Genomic DNA, 17,680 nt, shown 5'->3' with positions numbered 1-17,680 from the left:
ACCTCTGCCACCACAGTTTTTGAAGGCTACTTCACTGGCCTCTTTGGGTGAAAATAAAGAGACGAATCCATGCAAAGTAATCATCCAACAGCAACTGCCCCAGGCAGAAAGAAAGACGTCTGGAGCTGGGCTAGCCAAGCAAGAAGAGGGCCAGAGAAGTTCTGCGTGTGAGAAGTACAGCCCACGCTGGAGGTGTGGTGTGGTTACCTGGTCAGTCCCAGCCTTGGCCAGCATCCTGCAGAGGGTTTAATCTGCAGCCTTCCGGTCCATCATCAGAGAGCTCACGTCTAACTCACTGTGGGATTCGGAGGTTCTTGCTAACCTGTTAGTGCCATTTTTCATTCTTCTTAAGGTTTACTTTGTTGGTACTTTTTTTTTTTTCTTGCTCCTTATTTTAGATGCTGTGTGTGCGTGTGCGTGTTTTTGCTGGGGATTGACTACCACTGAGGCATATTCCCAGCTCATCATGGGTTTTTTTTTTTATGGGGGCAGTACTAGGGATTGAATCAAGGGGTGCTTTACCAATAAGCTACATCCCCAGACACTTTTATTATTATTATTTTTTTAAATTTTGAGTCAGGATCTCGCTAAGTTGCTTAGGGCCTTGCTAAATTGCTGAAACTACCCTCAAACTTGCGATCCTCATGCCTCAGCCTCCCGAATCTCATCATGCATTTTTGATATGTAGTAATTCAACTATGGTTTAGTTCTAAATACACTAAATTAGATCTTCACTTGATGAGATTACTTAGGGGTGTATTTTTAATTTCTATAACTACGCAGTTGTTTCAATATATCTTTATGGTAGGATAGAAGTTCATTGGATTAGACAAAGGGGAATGAAGGGAAGGGTAGGAGGATGAGAATAGGAAAAACAGTAGAATGAGTCTGATATAACTTTCCTATGTTTATATATGAACACATGACCAGTGTAACTCCACATCATATACAACTACAAGAATGGGAAGTCATACTCCATGTATGTATAATATGGCAATATATATTCTACTGTCATGTATAACTAAAAAGAACAAATAAAAAAAGGAATACATCTTTATGTTAATGCTTTCAAATTTAATGGCAACCTGGTTCAGAAAACGTGGTCTATATGATACTAGTCCTTTGACATGTGTTGAAACTTGCTTTCAGACCTAGTATTTGGTCAGTTTTTTTTTAATATTCCTTTTATTTGAACAGAATATGTACTCTTTAATTCTTGTTCATGTACATTTAATAGGTCAAACTTATCATTACAAGCCACTCGAAAACTTAGTGGCTTAAAACGTTTTATCTGGTCATGATTTTGCAACCAGAGCTGAGCTTAGCTTGGCTCAGTTCCTCTGACTACATGCAGCCCGTGGATTGGCAGAGGGCATGGCTCAGCGGGTGCTCTCAGGGCCTTTACCTCCGCCCATAGTCTCTCCTGCAGGGTAGCTAGAGTTCTTATCTAACAGCTCAGGACTTCACTATCACAAAATCAGAAGTTATCAGGCTTTCCTAAGGCTTAGACTAGAACTGGCAGAATTCTATTTGTCAAAATAAGTTCCAGACCCAATGCAGATTCATGTGGAATAGCTATAGAACATCATGGATACCAGGAGAGGTTCATGTGGAGGTTACTGACATCACAGACCACTATAACTACATTTTTCAACTGCCTGAACTATTTTCTTACTAGAAGGAAACAAAATTGCTTAACCCACACCCCATAATAATGGTGGACTCTTGAGATTCTCCTTGATGTTCTGTCCATTTTTTTGCCTTAAGTGTTTGAGGCTATGTTATTAGGTGCATACAACTTTAGAATTGCTACATATCTTACTACTTAATTAAATCTCTTACTATATACAATAGCCCTCTTTCTCACTAGTAATTCTTTTGGACTTAAAAAAAATCTATTTTTTTCTCCTATTAATATTGATACTCCAGACTTCTTTTGGTTAGTATTTGCCTGGTAAATCTTTCTGCTTTTTTTTTTTTTTTTATCTTTTCTGGGTCTTTAGGTGTGTCCTTCATGAGCCTGTGGTTGAACCTTGTTTGTTTTATCCGGTCTGATAGGCCATCTTTTAACTCTTTATTAATCTACTTACATTTATCTTGATTAGTCAAATATTTGGATTTATTCCCACCCTCTTATTTTGTCCTATTTGTGCAATTTTTAATTCTCATATTTCTTTTTTCTTCACTTCTCTCAAATCATATACTGATTTTTATTTCCTTATTTCATTATTTTCTCCTCTCCTAGAGTAGAATTTAAAAATTCTATTCCTCTTTTTTCATGGGTTTACCCTATAAATTTTAACATGAATATTTAAGTTGACAAAATTTAGCATTAACCAAAACATTTATCCTCTTCTCAAGAAGATCTTTGAATTCTTTAATTATCACAGCTTTTTTTCCACATTGTCTTTTGTGTCCAATACTTTAGCTCCATTTTTTTCTTAACTTTATAAGTCAAAGTTATTATTGTTAATACAGTCAACGATAAGAATCATCTACACATGCCAGCATGGTGGCACTTGCCTGTAATCCCACCAATTCTGGAGGCTGAAGCAGGAGTATCACAGGTTGGAGGCCAGCCTCAGCAACTTAGGGAGGTCCTAAGCAACGTAATGAGACTCTGTCTCAAAATAAAAAATAAAAAGTGCTGGAGATGTGGCTCAGTAAGTAAAGGGCCCCTGGATTCAATCCCCAGTACCATAAATAAATAAATAAGAATTATCTACAGGTTCACAAAATGTCTGCCATAAATTTTGGATTGTCAGACCTTCCTTTTGATATTATTTTTCCCTCTTCCTATAGCATGCAATATTAGTCTGCTAGGTGGTCATGATAAAGTACCATAGACTGAGTGCCTTACAAATAGAAATGTATTTTCTCACAAATCTGGAGGCTAGAAGTCCTACACTAAGGTGTGAACAGGTCTGACTCTTCTTCTCCAGGGTCCTCACAGGGTCATCCCTCTGGTATGTCTATGCCCTGATCTCTTTTTATGAAGACCCCAGTCAGACTGGGTTGGAGCCAAACCAAATGACCTCAATGCACCTTAATCTCCTCTTTAAAGGTCCTGTCTCCAAATATAGTCACATTATGAGGCACTGAGGGATTAGGATAAAATTATTAGTATAAAATAATCCTGTTTTTTGGGGGGAGGGTTATTTTTGGTACCATGGATTGAACCCATGGGGACTTAATCCCTGAGTCACATCCCCAGCCTTTTTATATTTTGTTTAGAGATAGGGCCTCCCCGAATTGCTTAGAGCCTCGCTAAGTTGCCTAGTTGGCTTTGAACTTGCAATCCTTCTGCCTCAGCCTCCCAAGCTGCTGGGATTACAGGCATGCACTACCATGCCCAGCCAACCCTGTTTTTATCTGAAGCATCTTTATCTTCTCCAGGAGATATTTTCACTGAGTTTCCAGTTCTAGGTTAGTGACTGTTTTCTCTTGGCACTTTGAACATGCCACTTCCCCATCTGGCCTCACTTCTGTCATGGAGACGTCGGCTCTCAGTTTACCCAGTTCCTTAGAGGGTTGCAAGAGCCAGTAAGTGCAGAGGGTCAGACAAAGTCCAGAACCTAGTAACTACTACCTGCGCTGTAGCTGTTATTACTTTCTCTCTAGCTGTTGTTAAAATCCCTTTGTCTTTGATACACTTTAGTGTGTTATAGGTTGCATTTCTTTTTATTTACCAAACCAAGCATTTCTTGTTATTTGCCAATTTAAAATTCTCAGTGATTCTCTCTTCCTCATTCTTTCTGTCCCCTTCTGAACTCTGCTTAGATATATTTTAGATATTTTCTCCTCTTTCTCTCTCTCTCTCTCTCTCTCTCTCTCTCTCTCTCTCATTTTCCTATCACACTTTCCATATCTCAGGTCCGTGTTGGATTCAGGGTAATTTTTTCCAGACCTATAATCCAGTCCAGTCTTTCTTTTGTGTCTTAATCTGCAATTTAACCCATCCATTAAGTTTCTATTTAGTTTGCTTTTCATATTTACATGTTGTTTGGTTCTTCTTCCACATTTCAGGCATTGATTATATTCTCTTATTTCTTACTGAGACTTTCAATTGCCTCTTTTATTTCTTTAGAAGTAAATACATTCATTCAGTGATCTATACTTGATAATTTCAGTACCCCAGCTTTTCGTGGGGGTGATTCTTCTGGCTGTATCTGAGCTGGTTTTCACTCATGTTGTCTTGTTTGCCTGTTCAGGGATTTTAAATATGCGTTGAGAAACCTAATGTATTGATAAACTTTGTCATACTCTTGATTTGGCTACTTCATCTTTCCCCTGTATGCACAGATCTCTGTGACCCTGGGTTTATCCAGTGGCCCATCAGAGGCTCTGTCTTTGATGATCTCTACTCCTGCCCTCTGGTCTCCTGTGTCCCCAGCACAGCCAGGGAGATAGAAGGCCAGATTCAAAGGCTTCAGCAGGAGCCCCCAGGCAGCTGGAGTTTCACAACTTATCAGTTCAATTCTTTGTCTTTCTGCTTTCACTTTGATGTTGGCCAGGGGCCTTCCTTGCTCTGCTCAGTGACACTTTTTTAAAGTTTTGATTTGTTTGTGTGATATTTTTTAATGGTTACTGAGTATTTGGTCCGATACACCATCAGCCAAAGAAACTTTATTATTTCTTTACCTGTGTCCCTACCTCCTCCTCCTCCCTCTCCTCCTCCTGTAAATCCTGATTTGCTATTTTCATTTTATGCCATGAACAGTTTTCCTAAGGTGGGATGACAGTGGTGGTGATGGTGGTCATAGTGAAGGTGGCAATGATGGTGATGACTGTGTGGTGGTGGTAGTGATGATGATGGTGGTGATGGTCATGATGGTGGTGATAATGATGTGAAATTCTACTCACCACTATTGGAAATATTCTATTTTATCTGCTTTTCTCTGGTACATGCGTCTCCTTAAGTTTGTGTTCTTTTTTTTTTTTTTTTTTTTGTACTCACAGCTCTTGGCCTTTCAGAGAAAGCCTTTAAGGTCTCTCATGCAGTAGAGAAAAATGGTGTAATGGACAAGGTGCTGCTCCTCTGATGACTACCAGTTGAAGCAAATGCAGTTGTTGGCAAGCTCCCTCACTCAGAGATGGAGAAAATGTCCCCCCACCCCATGTAGCTCTCCCACATTTTCCCCAGGGCCAAAAACCCTTCTAGGACATCACAAGGGAGTTACATGCATGGGATCCCAGGGATCCTCTTCCTCTGGGGAATCCCAGAAAACTGAGCTCAATTCCAGGCCTCCAGGCCCTCTCACTTCCACCCAGCTAGGGAGCGAGAGTCCTGTGGCTGCTCCCTTTCTAGAGATTCCAGATGAGTCCACTGTTTCACACATATGTTCCAATCCCTGCTGGGTGCTCCTTGGCTTAGGAGGTGGAACTGAACACAAATTGGGAGGAGCATTCAGTATATCCCTTCCACCCCTCAACCAATTTTTAAACACATGGTGGTCTCAGACAGACAGCATGTCTGTGGGCCATCTGTTTGCAAATCTCAGTCTTGCTTATTCTTTTAGGAACTTCATATTATTGCATTATATGAATGTACCTTAATTTAACCAGATCATTTCCTCCTCTCTTCCTTTTTTCCCGAAGCAATGAAATCTCACTATGTCGCAGATTGGGCTTCAATTTCTGGACTCAAGTGACATTTCTGCCTTAACCTCCCAAGTAACTGGGACCACAAACTCTTGCCACCACGCGTGGCTCTTGTTTTGTTTCCTGGGGATTGAACCCATGGTCTCATGTGCAATCAGGACATACTCTACCAATGAGCTACATCTGCAGCCTTGCAGGTTAACTTATTTAATACTTATCAAGGTCTTATTTTTATCCTGACTTTACAGATAAGGAAACTAAGCCTCAAAAGCATTAAGTAACTCATTCAAGGTCACAGAGCAATGGGTGGTAGAACCAGGCTCCCAACCAGGCTCTCAGGTTTTCCTCCAACTCCATTGTATGTGATGAACACACTGGGTTAGGCTTCCCATCCAGGTCCTACAATTACCAGCAGACTTCTCCTGATGAGCAATGATAGCTGCCCAGGACTCAGATTATTCTATTACAGTGCCTCTGACTGGCCTCCCTCCCAGCAGTGTGGAAAGGACAGATGAGATCATGTATGTGGAAGCACTTTGAAAATTATAGCTTGCCATAAATATAGGGGATAATTAAGAGATTATTATTGACTACACAGATAAGCTTGTTTATTTGAAGCACTTTAGCCCCTTGACAACGTGAAGGATATGTCCAGGGACCTTGTCAAATTCCCAAATTAGATACCACTAACAGCATATAATTTCTCCCATAAAATGCCATAATGTGTCACTAAAAAAATGTAAGTGACCCTTTAAAATATTTAATGATTATATAAACATAGACATCAAGCTATTTGTAAAGATATAAAGTTATTTGTTCCTGTTGTCTGAAGCACTTGGTGATTCTATTTTGTGAATTACTTCAATTTTTTAACTGAATATGAGATGAACTCTGACTTGAATACTATTGTCCCTCTTTGAAATTTCCCTATTTTCTGTTTTAGAAAATTGCTTTCTTAGTCCTCTTCACTTCTGTTGTAATAGCGGTGCTTGGCTTTTTGCGGGAGATGATTTTTCACAAAGAAACAAGATTTCCTTTTAATCGTTTTTCAAAGATAATATGAATTTTATCCATATTGTTTTACTGAATAATGTTGACTCAAAAGGAATACAAATTCATGCCATGATTTATAGCATTTGTAGCAAGTGACAAATGCTATAAATCATGGCCATTTAAGGTCCTCAGAGAGTTTAAATCTCAATTAAATCTTGAATATCCATGGCTCCATGGCTGAAAATAGGGATGCCTTTAGACTCTGCTTTGCCCAGTAATTTGAACAGTCTGGCTTCCTAACGAATGTATAAGTTTCTTGATGCAAAAAAAGGATCATGCAAAAATTATTCATAGAATATAATGGAATCACATTCACTAATCATTTTTTTTTCTCTATTGATCATATCCCTCTCTGATTAGAAGCAGACAGATGTTCTAAAAGAACAGAGTTCCAGCTGCCCTGTGTGATCATGGGTTATTTGTTTTTCCTGCTCCCCTTCATTGTATTCTCCTGTACGGGGTGGAAAGGCAAGTCGGTGACAAAATAATCTTTAAGACTGTTCCCAAATCTAACCAATCACCTGGATACCTGGGCTCCTTCCAGCAGATTCAGTAGATCTGGTGAGCATAAGGAATCTAATAAAATCAGCTGACATTCCTCAAGCACCTATTTGGGGGTAAACACTGTACTGTTTTGCAAGTTCATGTTCTCAGTTTATATTTTCACAGCTACTGGAGGTACTTGCTAAGAACAAAACACACACACACACACACACACACACACAAAGTCCCTTAAAAGGTAACGCAACCAGTATAACCAGTAACTTGGTTGAGTATAGGTTTTAACTCACAGGCTCAGCAAATAAATCCAGGTCGCCCTCTCTCGATCACTATGCTATATAAAGACTTTCCTGAGGAATTTCAGGTGATTATGAAGATTAGCCAGCTTTTCGAAAGTCGCCAGGAGTCCCATGCAACTCTTAAAGGTATATTTGCTTGAAATTTATGGCCTATCTCTTTCCAGTGTTTCTGGGGAAAAGATGGTTCAGAAACAGATTTCTCCCTAAATATAGCAAGAGTAGCTGGACCTCCTATCGGTATTTTCCAGCTTTCGGGCCACGTCCCCGTTCGCTCCGCTAAGGTCCTCGTCTCGGGGGCTGACCCAACCTGGGAACCAAGGGAGACTCTTTCTGTACACCTGGCACTTCTGGTCACGCCCCATTCCGCGAAACTCCCAATAACAAGCCCATTCACTATGACTGACGTGTCCTCAGAGCAATTATAATTGACCATGGAGGACGGCCGCTCCACCTCCTAAACGACCCCGCCTCCCTTTCATTCTGAAAGAAAGAACCTCGCTCGCGAGTCCAATGAGAAGCGCCTCCACCCCAAAGATCCCGCCTTCTTCGGTGCCGGCCCCGCCCCAAGGGCGACAGGGGCGCCCGCCCTCCCGGCGCGAGCCAGGCCAATCGGAGGGCCCGTTCAGCCGGACGGACAGCCACCGGCCCAATCTGCGGGCCTCGCGCGGCACCGCCCGCCCGTCGCGGCCGCCCCGCCCCGCAGCCGGGCTGAGCGGCGGCCGGGCGAGTGCGGGCCTCGGGCGGCGGCGGCGGAGCGGCCTGGGGAGCGGCGGGCGGCGCCTGGCCCGGCCTGCGCGCGCCGCGGGCGTCCATGGCGCGCGGGCCCCGGCGGGGCGCGGCCGCGGCCTGAGGGGCCATGTCCGGGGTGGTGCGCACCCTCAGCCGCTGCCTGCTGCCGGCCGAGGCCGGGGCCCGCGAGCGCAGGGCGGGCGCGGCGCGCGATGCGGAGCGCGAGGCCCGGAGGCGCAGCCGCGACATCGACGCGCTGCTGGCCCGCGAGCGGCGCGCCGTGCGGCGCCTGGTCAAGATCCTGCTGCTGGGCGCCGGCGAGAGCGGCAAGTCCACCTTTCTCAAGCAGATGCGCATCATTCACGGCCGCGAATTCGACCAGAAGGCTCTGCTGGAGTTCCGCGACACCATCTTCGACAACATCCTCAAGGTGAGCGGGCCCGCCCTGCCCCGCCCGCACACCTGTGTCCAGGTGGGCGCTGGTAGCGGCGGCCAGGCGCGCGCAAGCTGGGGCCACGGCCGCGCGCTTTGTCCCCCGCTCTGCGGCGCCGCCTGGCTCGCAGCGTTGTCCACTGCTCCCGCGACCAGGTACCCCTGCGCGGAGTCGAGAGGGCCACTAGCCTGGGTCACCTGGGGCTCTCCTGCACACCCCCTAGTCCCCGTCGGCCTGGTGGCTTTGCCCCTTCTCCGGTGTTTGGGGACGTTAAGAGTAGAAGCTGGCCAACTTCTGGCGACTTGGGGGCGGAGGGGTGCTTGGTGATGGAGAAAGCCCCCCTGGACACACCCTGGCAGGATGGAGTCCGGGGTTTCCCCTGCAGCTGCGCCGGGTGAGGGAGCTGAATTTGCCCTGCCCAGCCAGCAGCAAGCCCTGAAGAGCAGTGAAGTCTGGAGGAGAACCAGTCACCAATCTTAAGTTTTAACTTTATAGTAGGAAAATTTAAAGCATATACAAAAGTAGCGAAGATAGTAGAAAGAACTGTAATGTACACCTCTCAGCTTCAACAGCGATCATGTCCAGGCCAGCCCGGTTCACCTATGCTCCCATGATCTCCAAGCAAATTCCAGACGTTGTACAGTGGCCTTAGAAAACATAAGATCGCTAAAGATAAAGGCCTTGTTTAAAAAAAACAAAACAAAAAAACACATTACCATTAATGAAAAAGGTTATTACTAAAAGTAGTAACTCCTTAATGTTGCCAAATATCCAGTCAGTGTCCATATTTCTTCCATTGTTTCATTATAAGTTTTATTTGTTTGACCAGGATACAAATAAAATCCTTACATTGTGTCTTGCTCCCTTTATATCTTTGCTGTGTTTGCGGAAGGAACGGTAGAGTTGACTGTCCACTTTCCAGTGTCTCACTACTGTGAGCTTGTGTAAAAGGCCCCAGAGAAAGGAAATCTGGAGAAAACTGATGAGAAGGGGAGAGGAGAGAGTCAATCCTGCACTTAGATTGGGTCATTTCCTTTTTGAGTTTCTTATCTATACACTTTTCATGCCCCACTCCTCAACTTTTCCCACGTCCATTTTGGAGAAGCCAAGTTACAGGTCTGAGGAACAGTTGTCTCCAAGCAGACGTGGAGAGACATTTATCTACCAGAAAACCTGCCTGAAGACTCAATTTTATGGTGCCTGAGGGATTTTAAATTTAGCAAAGGGCAGGAGAATCGAATCTGGGACATCTCTTTCACTTCACCCTGGAAGCTCCCCTCTGGCCATGGTGCCAGGATCCTGAGCCCCAGAATTCCAGGCCGGTATTCCCACTTTACATTTTTGTTACTAAAATATCTCATTTCAACACAAATAGGTCATTTGGGATTGTGATGGGAAGAAAATAATTTGAATGATAAAACATCCCTTGCCTTTTCAAAAGCCCGTCCAGTCAGGGCTCTGGCCAAACACTGGATGAACTTTAAAGAGGAGGTGCCCAGTGCAGCTCACTAGAGATCAATTGTGTGCTTCAAAAATCTCCTCATCTTCTGGGGTAAAGTGCACTTGAGTATCTCTCAAAACCTGCTCTCTTAACTTCTCTTCAAAAGGCTAGTTTAATTTTTGCTGCTTTCCTAGACCTCGGAACAGGCAAATTTGGCTGGTTCACTGTCTCCTGGTTTCTTTCAGTTCAGGATGCAGGAAAAATATTCAGAAACAGAGGGCTCAAATCCAACTTGGTACCCGAAGCATATTTTAGAAAACTCAGTCTTAACCTTTTCCCAATGCATATAAATGTTAACTTTTACTGGCTTCCTTATCAAGAGAAATAAGATTTGTTAAATAATATTAAATTTTCTTTCCCAATTTTCTTTTTCTGTCTGGGGGCGGGGGTGGCAATACTGGAGATTGAATTCAGGGGCACTCAACCACTGAGCCACATCCCCAGCCCTATTTTGTCTTTTATTTAGAGACAGGGTCTCACTGAATTGCTTGGTGCCTCATTTTTGCTGAATTTGCAATCCTCCTGCCTCACTTTCCCAAGCCACTGGAATTATAGGTGTGTGCCACCGTGCCTGGCCCCAATTTGTTTTTGACTAATTGTAGTTCTGTATTAAACTCATTTTATCCATTGTGAGGATTTTAAAAGCTAGTTAGAAATTCATCTTTTAATTTGAAACAACAAAAAACTTTTCCTCTCCCCCATTCCCATTTTTATTTGGACAAAATAACTTCAGAAAGAGACTTTTTAAATAAATGGCTTTGTAGTAGCTTCAATTGTGGACATTTGAATGATACTGTTCAGAATAATATTTATATAGAGGCTATTTTTAAAGCAATCTGTGCTATGCATATTGTGCCAGACCCTTTCTGTATGGCATTTAATTTTCATAACACTTTCAAATGGTATTGTCCCATTTAGCCAATAAGGAAATTGAAGATAGAGTTTTAAAATCTCAAGGTCGGCTATCTAATTAGCAGATGGCAGAGCTGGAAACCAAATCTGGTCTTTTTTAATCAAACTTTTAATTTTGCAATAATCAGAGTCGTGTGCAGTTGTAAGAATAACACAGAGATCCCATATACCCTCTACCCACTTTTGCTCAATGGTAATATGTTGTAAAACTGTACTACAACACTACAACCAGAATATTGGCAATGATACAGGCAGGACCCAGACCAGTTCCATCACTAAAAGGCTCTCTAGTTGCCCTTTTGCAATCTCTTTTTTTTTATGCTCCCCTCCCAGACCCTATCAGTGACTGATATATTCTTCAATTCTATAATTTTGTCATTGGAAGAATGTTGTATGAATGGAATCTTGCAGAACGTGATCTTTTAAAATCAGCTCTTATCTCTTAGCATAATTCCTTGGAGATTCAGTGCAAGTAGTTGCGTGTATCTATAGTTCTTGCCTTTGTTTAATATTTATTTTTTAGTTGTAGGTGGACACAGTATCTTTATTTCATTTTTTTAAAAGTATTTATTTATTAATGTTTTTTTTTTTAGTTATCGGCGGGCACAACATCTTTGTCTGTATGTGGTGCTGAGGATCGAACCTGGGCCGCACGCATGCCAGGCGAGCGCGCTACCGCTTGAGCCACATCCCCAGCCCTTCATTTTTTTTAATGTGGTGCTGAGGATCAAACCCAGTGCCTCACACATGCTAGGTGAACACTCTACCATTGAGCTACAACCCCAGCCCATCTTGCCGTTTTATTGCTGAGTAGCCCACCATTTAACTCTTCTCCTATTGAAGGATGTTTGGGTTGTTTCCAGTTTCTATTACAAATAAATCTCCTTTAAACATTCATGTACATACATTTATATCTACATAATTTTTCATATATCTGAGATAAATTCCCATGCATACAATTACTGGCTCATATGGTAGTTGCACATTTAGTTTCATAAGAAACTGCCAGTTTATTTCCCAAATGATGTGCTATTTTACATTGCCATTATCAATGTATAAGAAAGCCAGTTTCTCTGCATTTTGCCAGCATTTGGTGTCACTGTTTTTTATTTCAGTTATTTTGATAGGTGTATAATGACATCTTCTTGTAGTTTGGGGGGCTTTTTGTTTTGTTTTGGTACCAGGGATTAAACTGAGGGGCATTCAACCACTGAGCCACATTCCTAGCCCTATTTTGTATTTTTTTTAATATTTTTTTTTTAGTTGTAGTTGGACACAATACCTTTATTCCATTCATTTATTTTTATGTGGTGCTGAGGATCGAACCCAGGGCCCTGCGTGTGCTAGGCAAGCTTTCTATGGCTGAGCATAATCCCTATTTTGTATTTTTATTTAGAGACAGGGTCTCATTGAGTTGCTTAGCACCTCACTGTTGCTGAGGCTGGCTATTGAACTCATGATCCTCTTGCCTTAGCCTCCAGATTCTTACAGTTTTAATTTGCATTTCTCTAATGGTTAATGATGATAAACATCTTTTCATGTGCTTATTTGCCATTCATTTATTTTCTTTGGGAAAGTGTTTCCCTGTTTTTGTCCATTTTCTTATTAGGTTGTATGTTTTTTTATTGTTGAGTTTAGGGAATTTTTTATATATTCTAAATACTAGTCCTTTGTTATAGATGATGAATTATACATATTTTCTTGCAGTCTGTGGGCTGGCATTTTATTTTTTTAACAGGCACCTTTTGTAGAGCAAAATTTTTGCTTTCAATGAGGTCTAGTTTACCAATATTTTTCTTTTATAGATCATGCTTTTGACATCAAGTCTAAGAATTCTGCATAGCTCTGAATCTCAAAGATTTTTTCCTTACTTTTTTCTAAAAGTTTTGTAGTTTCACATTTTACATTTTAGTGTGTGATCTACATTGAGTTAATTTTTGTGTAAGGTATGAGATTTAGACCAAAGTTCATTTTTTCTGCCTGTGAAAATTCGGGTGCTCAGGTACCATTTGTTGAAAAGGCCATCCTTCTATTGAGTAGTTTCATGCGTTTGTCAGAAACCAGGTGGGCATATTTATGTAGGTCTGTTTCTGAGTTCTCTTTTCTGTTCCATTGATCTGTATGTTCATCCTTGTGCTACTATCACATTATGTTGATTATTACATAATTCAACTTTAATATCAGATAGGGTGATTTCTCCTATTTTGTCTTTTCAAGATCACTTTACTTATTTCAGGGCTGTGCCTTTTGTTTCTGATAAATTTTAGAAATCAGCTTTGTCTGTGTCTGTTTTTAAAAACTTTGTTGGGATGCTAACAGCAATTATATTAATATGAATCAAATGAGAGAAAATTGATAGCTTTGCTAAATTGAGTCTTCCAATCCCTAAACATGGTATGCCTTCATTTAAGTCTTTGATTTCTTTTATCAGCCTTTTCCACATTGCAGCATATATATTCTGTACATTATTTATTAATTTTACACCTAAATATTTAAATATTTTTTTAAAGCAATTGTAAATGAGATTGTCCTCTTACTTTCAATTTCCACATGCTCATTGTTAATGAAAACAATGTGATTGTTTTTTATATCTTGGTCTTGCATCCCATGACCTTGCTGAAAATTACATCAGAAGAGCTTTCCTGTGGATTCTTTGAACCTTCTACGTAGACCATCATGTTAGTTTGTTAGCTACAAGTAGAGAATTTTACTTCTTCTTCCCCAATTGGTATGAATTTTATTTCTTTTTCTTGCCTTACTGCAAAGGCTGGAACTTCCAGTATTATGTTGAGTAAGAGTGATTAAAGTACTGATTATCTTCTCTTTCTGATCTGATGTTGATGATTTTTGCTTTCTGTATTTTTGTCAGTCTTCATAGAAGCTTACCATTCTATTGATTTTTTTTTGCCCCCTAACCAAAAAGAACCAGCTTTTGATTCCATTGATTCCACTCTCACTTCATTTCCTTGTTTCCAATTTAATTTATTTCTGTTCTTTGCTTCTTTTGTCCATTTACCTTAGATTTATTTTGTTCTCCCCCCCATCCCCATTTTCTTGAGTTAGAGACTTAGATTACTTATTGAGATCTTTTCTCATTTCTAATATAAACATTTTAAGTGTTGCAATTTCCCCTCTCAGCACGGCTATAGCTGTGTCCACAAAATTTGAATGTTCTACTTTCATTTTTATTCAGTTTCATGGGTATTTTATTTCTTTCGAGATATCTTCTTTGACTCATGGATTATATTTTTATAAGTATGCTGTAGTTTATAAATGTTTGGAGATTTTTCTGTTATCTTTCTGTTACTAATTTCTAGTTTGACTCTAGTATGTTTAGAGAACACACATTGTATAATTTCAGTTCTTTGAAATTTGTCGAGGTTACTTTTATGACCCAGCATATGGTCTATCTGTCATATGTTTTGTGGTCCTATGTTGGTGAATATTCCATAGGCATTTGGGAAAAAAATATGTATTCTGTTATTTGTTGGAGTGTTCTACATATTGTCAGTTGATGCTACTGGTTAACACGGCTGTTGACTCTGTATCCTTGATGAAATTTTGTTCAGTAGTTCTATCACTTGCTGAGGGTTGGATATGAAAGCTCCCAATTTCTTCTTTAGTTCTGTCAGTGTTTATGTGGTACATAAACAATTGGGATTATTATCTACCTGATAGATTGAGCCTTTGCCATTATGTAATGTCCCCTCTTGTCTTTACAGATGTCCCTTAAATTACAATGTGATTACTCATCCTGTCAATTTGCAACTCTTTGTAAATTGAAACTGTTATAAGTCAAAATGCATTTAATACATACCTAACCTACTGAACATCCTAGCTTGGCAACACAGTACACTGTTGTGTTCAATTTTTAATCCTGAGGATGTGAGGCTAAGCTGGAGCTGTTGCAGTATCTTACTGCATTCTACTAGACCAGAGAAGATCAATATTAAGATATTGAAGTAGGTTTCTATGGAATGTGGATGGCTATTGCACTATGATAAAGTCAAAAAAGCTGAAACATAGTAAGTCAGGAAATCATCTATAGTAATTTTTTTTGTGTGTGCTGAAAGTGTCTTTATCAGTTATTGTCACATACCCACTTCTGGGTTTTTTTTAATATTTATTTTTTAATTGTAGGTGGACACATACCTTTATTTTATTTTTATGTGGTGCTGAGGATTGAACGCAGTGCCCCATGCATGCTGGGCGAGTGCTCTACCTCTGAGCCCCTCCACTTCTGTTTTTATTAATGCTTTCAGGGTGTCTGGTTTTTTCATTCTTTTAACCTACCCATATTGTTTTGAAGTGACTTTTGTGTGGATTTTTTAATCCAATCTTCCAATTTTAATTAATTTGAATATTTAGATTATTTGCATTTAAGTTAAGGTTAATTTATTATTAATGTGTTAATTGTAGATGGACATAATAGCTTTATTTATTTATCTTTATGTGGTGCTAAGGCTCAAACTCAGTGTCTCACACATACTAGGCAAGTGCAGTACCACTGAGCCACAACCCCAGCCCCAATAATTTGGATTTTTGAAAATTTTTTAGAGAATCCTTTGGGGTTTTTGAAATTTTTTTATTTGTATAAATTTTTTATTCTATTGACAATAGAATGTATTATGTCCATCTACAACTTAAAAAAAGATATTAAAAAATATCCATGCATACATGGAGTATAAGCTCCCATTTTGTGATTGTACATGATGTGGAGTTATACTGGTTGTGTATTCATATATGAATAGGAAAGTTATGTCCAATCATTCTATTGTCCTTCTATTCCCATTCTCCCTCCCTTCCCTTCATTCCCCTTTATCTAATCCAATGAAATTCTCTTCTTTGGGTTTTTTTTTTTTGTTGTTGTTGTTTTTCTGTTTTGTTCTTACTTTTTTATGGGCTATCTGAACATGTTTTAGGACTCCATTTTGATTGATTTTTTAGTATTGCATTTTGAATCAATTTCTTGGTAGTTGTTCTAGATTTACAATATACATAGGTAACTTACCCAGTCTCCTGACAAGGGTGTTTTACTACATTAAGTTTCCATTTAGTTTACCCTCTCCACTTTTCAAATATAAATATTTTAAATATAAATATAAATATTTTAAATATAAATGTAAGTATTTTAAATAGAAAGTAAATATAAATATAAAATATAAATATAAAAGTGGAATATTACTAATGTCCTCTTCTTACCTTTTATATCTGCACCTCTTCTTACTCTTCTGATGGTCGTCCTCTCTCCTTTCTGGAGTTCACAGCCTTCTGTTCTCATTCCCTTTCTGTTTAAAAAAACTGCTGCTGGCTGTTCTTTAAGAATAAGTCTGCTTGCAATAGATTCTCCAGGCTTTCTTTCATCCAAGAAACTTCTTTATTTCCCCTTCATTCATATATATATTTCCCTTTATTTTATTTATTTATATGTGGTACTGAGGATCGAACTCAGGGCCTCGCATGTGCTAGGCAAGCGCTCTACCACTGAGCCACAACCCCAGCCCTCTCTTCATTCTTAAGGGACATTTTTTGCCAGCTGTAGAGTTCAAGCTGTCAGTTCTTTTAGTAGTTGAAGAATGTGCCTTACCCAGTTTCAGATGAGAAGATGTCATTTGAATTGGTGTCCCTCTATAAATTAATGCTTTTTTTGTTCTCTGGTTGCTTTTAAGATTTTTCCATCATCTTTAGTTTTCAGAAGTTTGATTATGATTCATCTTAGCATAGGTTTCTTTCAGATTATTCTATTTGGGGATTATACAATTTACTGAATCTGTGCCTTTATGTGTTTTGCCAAATACAGGGGAGTTTTCAGGTATTATTTCTTCAAATACTTTCTCAGTCCCACTGGTTTTCTCTTCTCCTGGAACTGATGGCTGAGCTCTTTGCTCTTTGGTTATTGACCTCCAGGTCACCAAGACTATTACCTTCTTGAGTGGGGTTGTAGCATCAGCCTCCTGCCACCTCCTAGTCATTGGGTTAGGGTCCTGTTTGAGGCCAAGGTTCAGGCCCCCAGGGCCCTGCTGACATTATTCCTGTAGGGGATTTGGACACCCGTGCTCTTCCAGGCAGAGGGGGGATTCCTGTCTGGCCTGCCAGAACTACCTGCTGGGCCACTTGGGAGGACCAGCTGTTTCCTCGGGGCAGGAAGATGACGGAAAACCAACTTCCCTCCCCTCACAACTTTGCTGAAACCTCAGTGGGTGGCATATTTGGGGTTTTTGTTGGTGTTTGGCTGGAGTAGGGTGGGTATTTTAGTCAGCTTTTTCACTGCTGTGACTAAAAGACCGGACCAGCACAATTGCAGAGGAGGAAAATTTTATTTGGGGGCTCATGGTTTCAGAGGTCTCAGTCCACAGACAGCAGGCTCCATTCCTCAAGAGTGTGGCAGAGGGAAGGCCGTGATGTGATGATCTGGAAGCAGAGAGGTCAGTCGCTGGTTGCCAGATACAAATATGTGCTTCAAAGCCACGCCCCCAAGTCCCCTCTACTCCAGCCACACCCTACCACTTCAGTTACCACTCAGCTAATCCCTATGAGGGGATTAATTCACTGATTGGTTAAGACTCACAGCCCAATCACTTTTCCTCTGAACCTTCTTGCATTGTCTCACATGTGAGTTTTGGGGGACACCTCATATCCAAACCATAACAG

General features: G+C 40.6%; 1 protein-coding gene across 1 annotated transcript in view; it reads left to right on the top strand.

The window, feature by feature from the left end:
* Positions 1 to 8,295: 8,295 nt before the first annotated feature.
* Positions 8,296 to 17,680, top strand: part of LOC124098776 (guanine nucleotide-binding protein subunit alpha-12) — a 94,061-nt gene continuing 84,676 nt past the window's right edge. Inside the window, exon 1 of the mRNA XM_046453727.1 lies at positions 8,296 to 8,613. Within this exon, the coding sequence (XP_046309683.1) occupies positions 8,311 to 8,613 (303 nt within the window). The 5' untranslated portion in view covers positions 8,296 to 8,310. The remainder of the gene's footprint in view (positions 8,614 to 17,680) is intronic.

The sequence above is a fragment of the Marmota monax genome, unplaced genomic scaffold, assembly GCF_021218885.2.
Source record: "Marmota monax isolate L192 unplaced genomic scaffold, Marmota_monax_Labrador192_F-V1.1 WCK01_AAM20220418_F8-fsc00148, whole genome shotgun sequence".
In the NCBI taxonomy this organism is placed as follows: domain Eukaryota; kingdom Metazoa; phylum Chordata; class Mammalia; order Rodentia; family Sciuridae; genus Marmota; species Marmota monax.
Note: the sequence above shows the minus strand (reverse complement) of the source record. Positions and strands in the feature narration are given on the sequence as shown.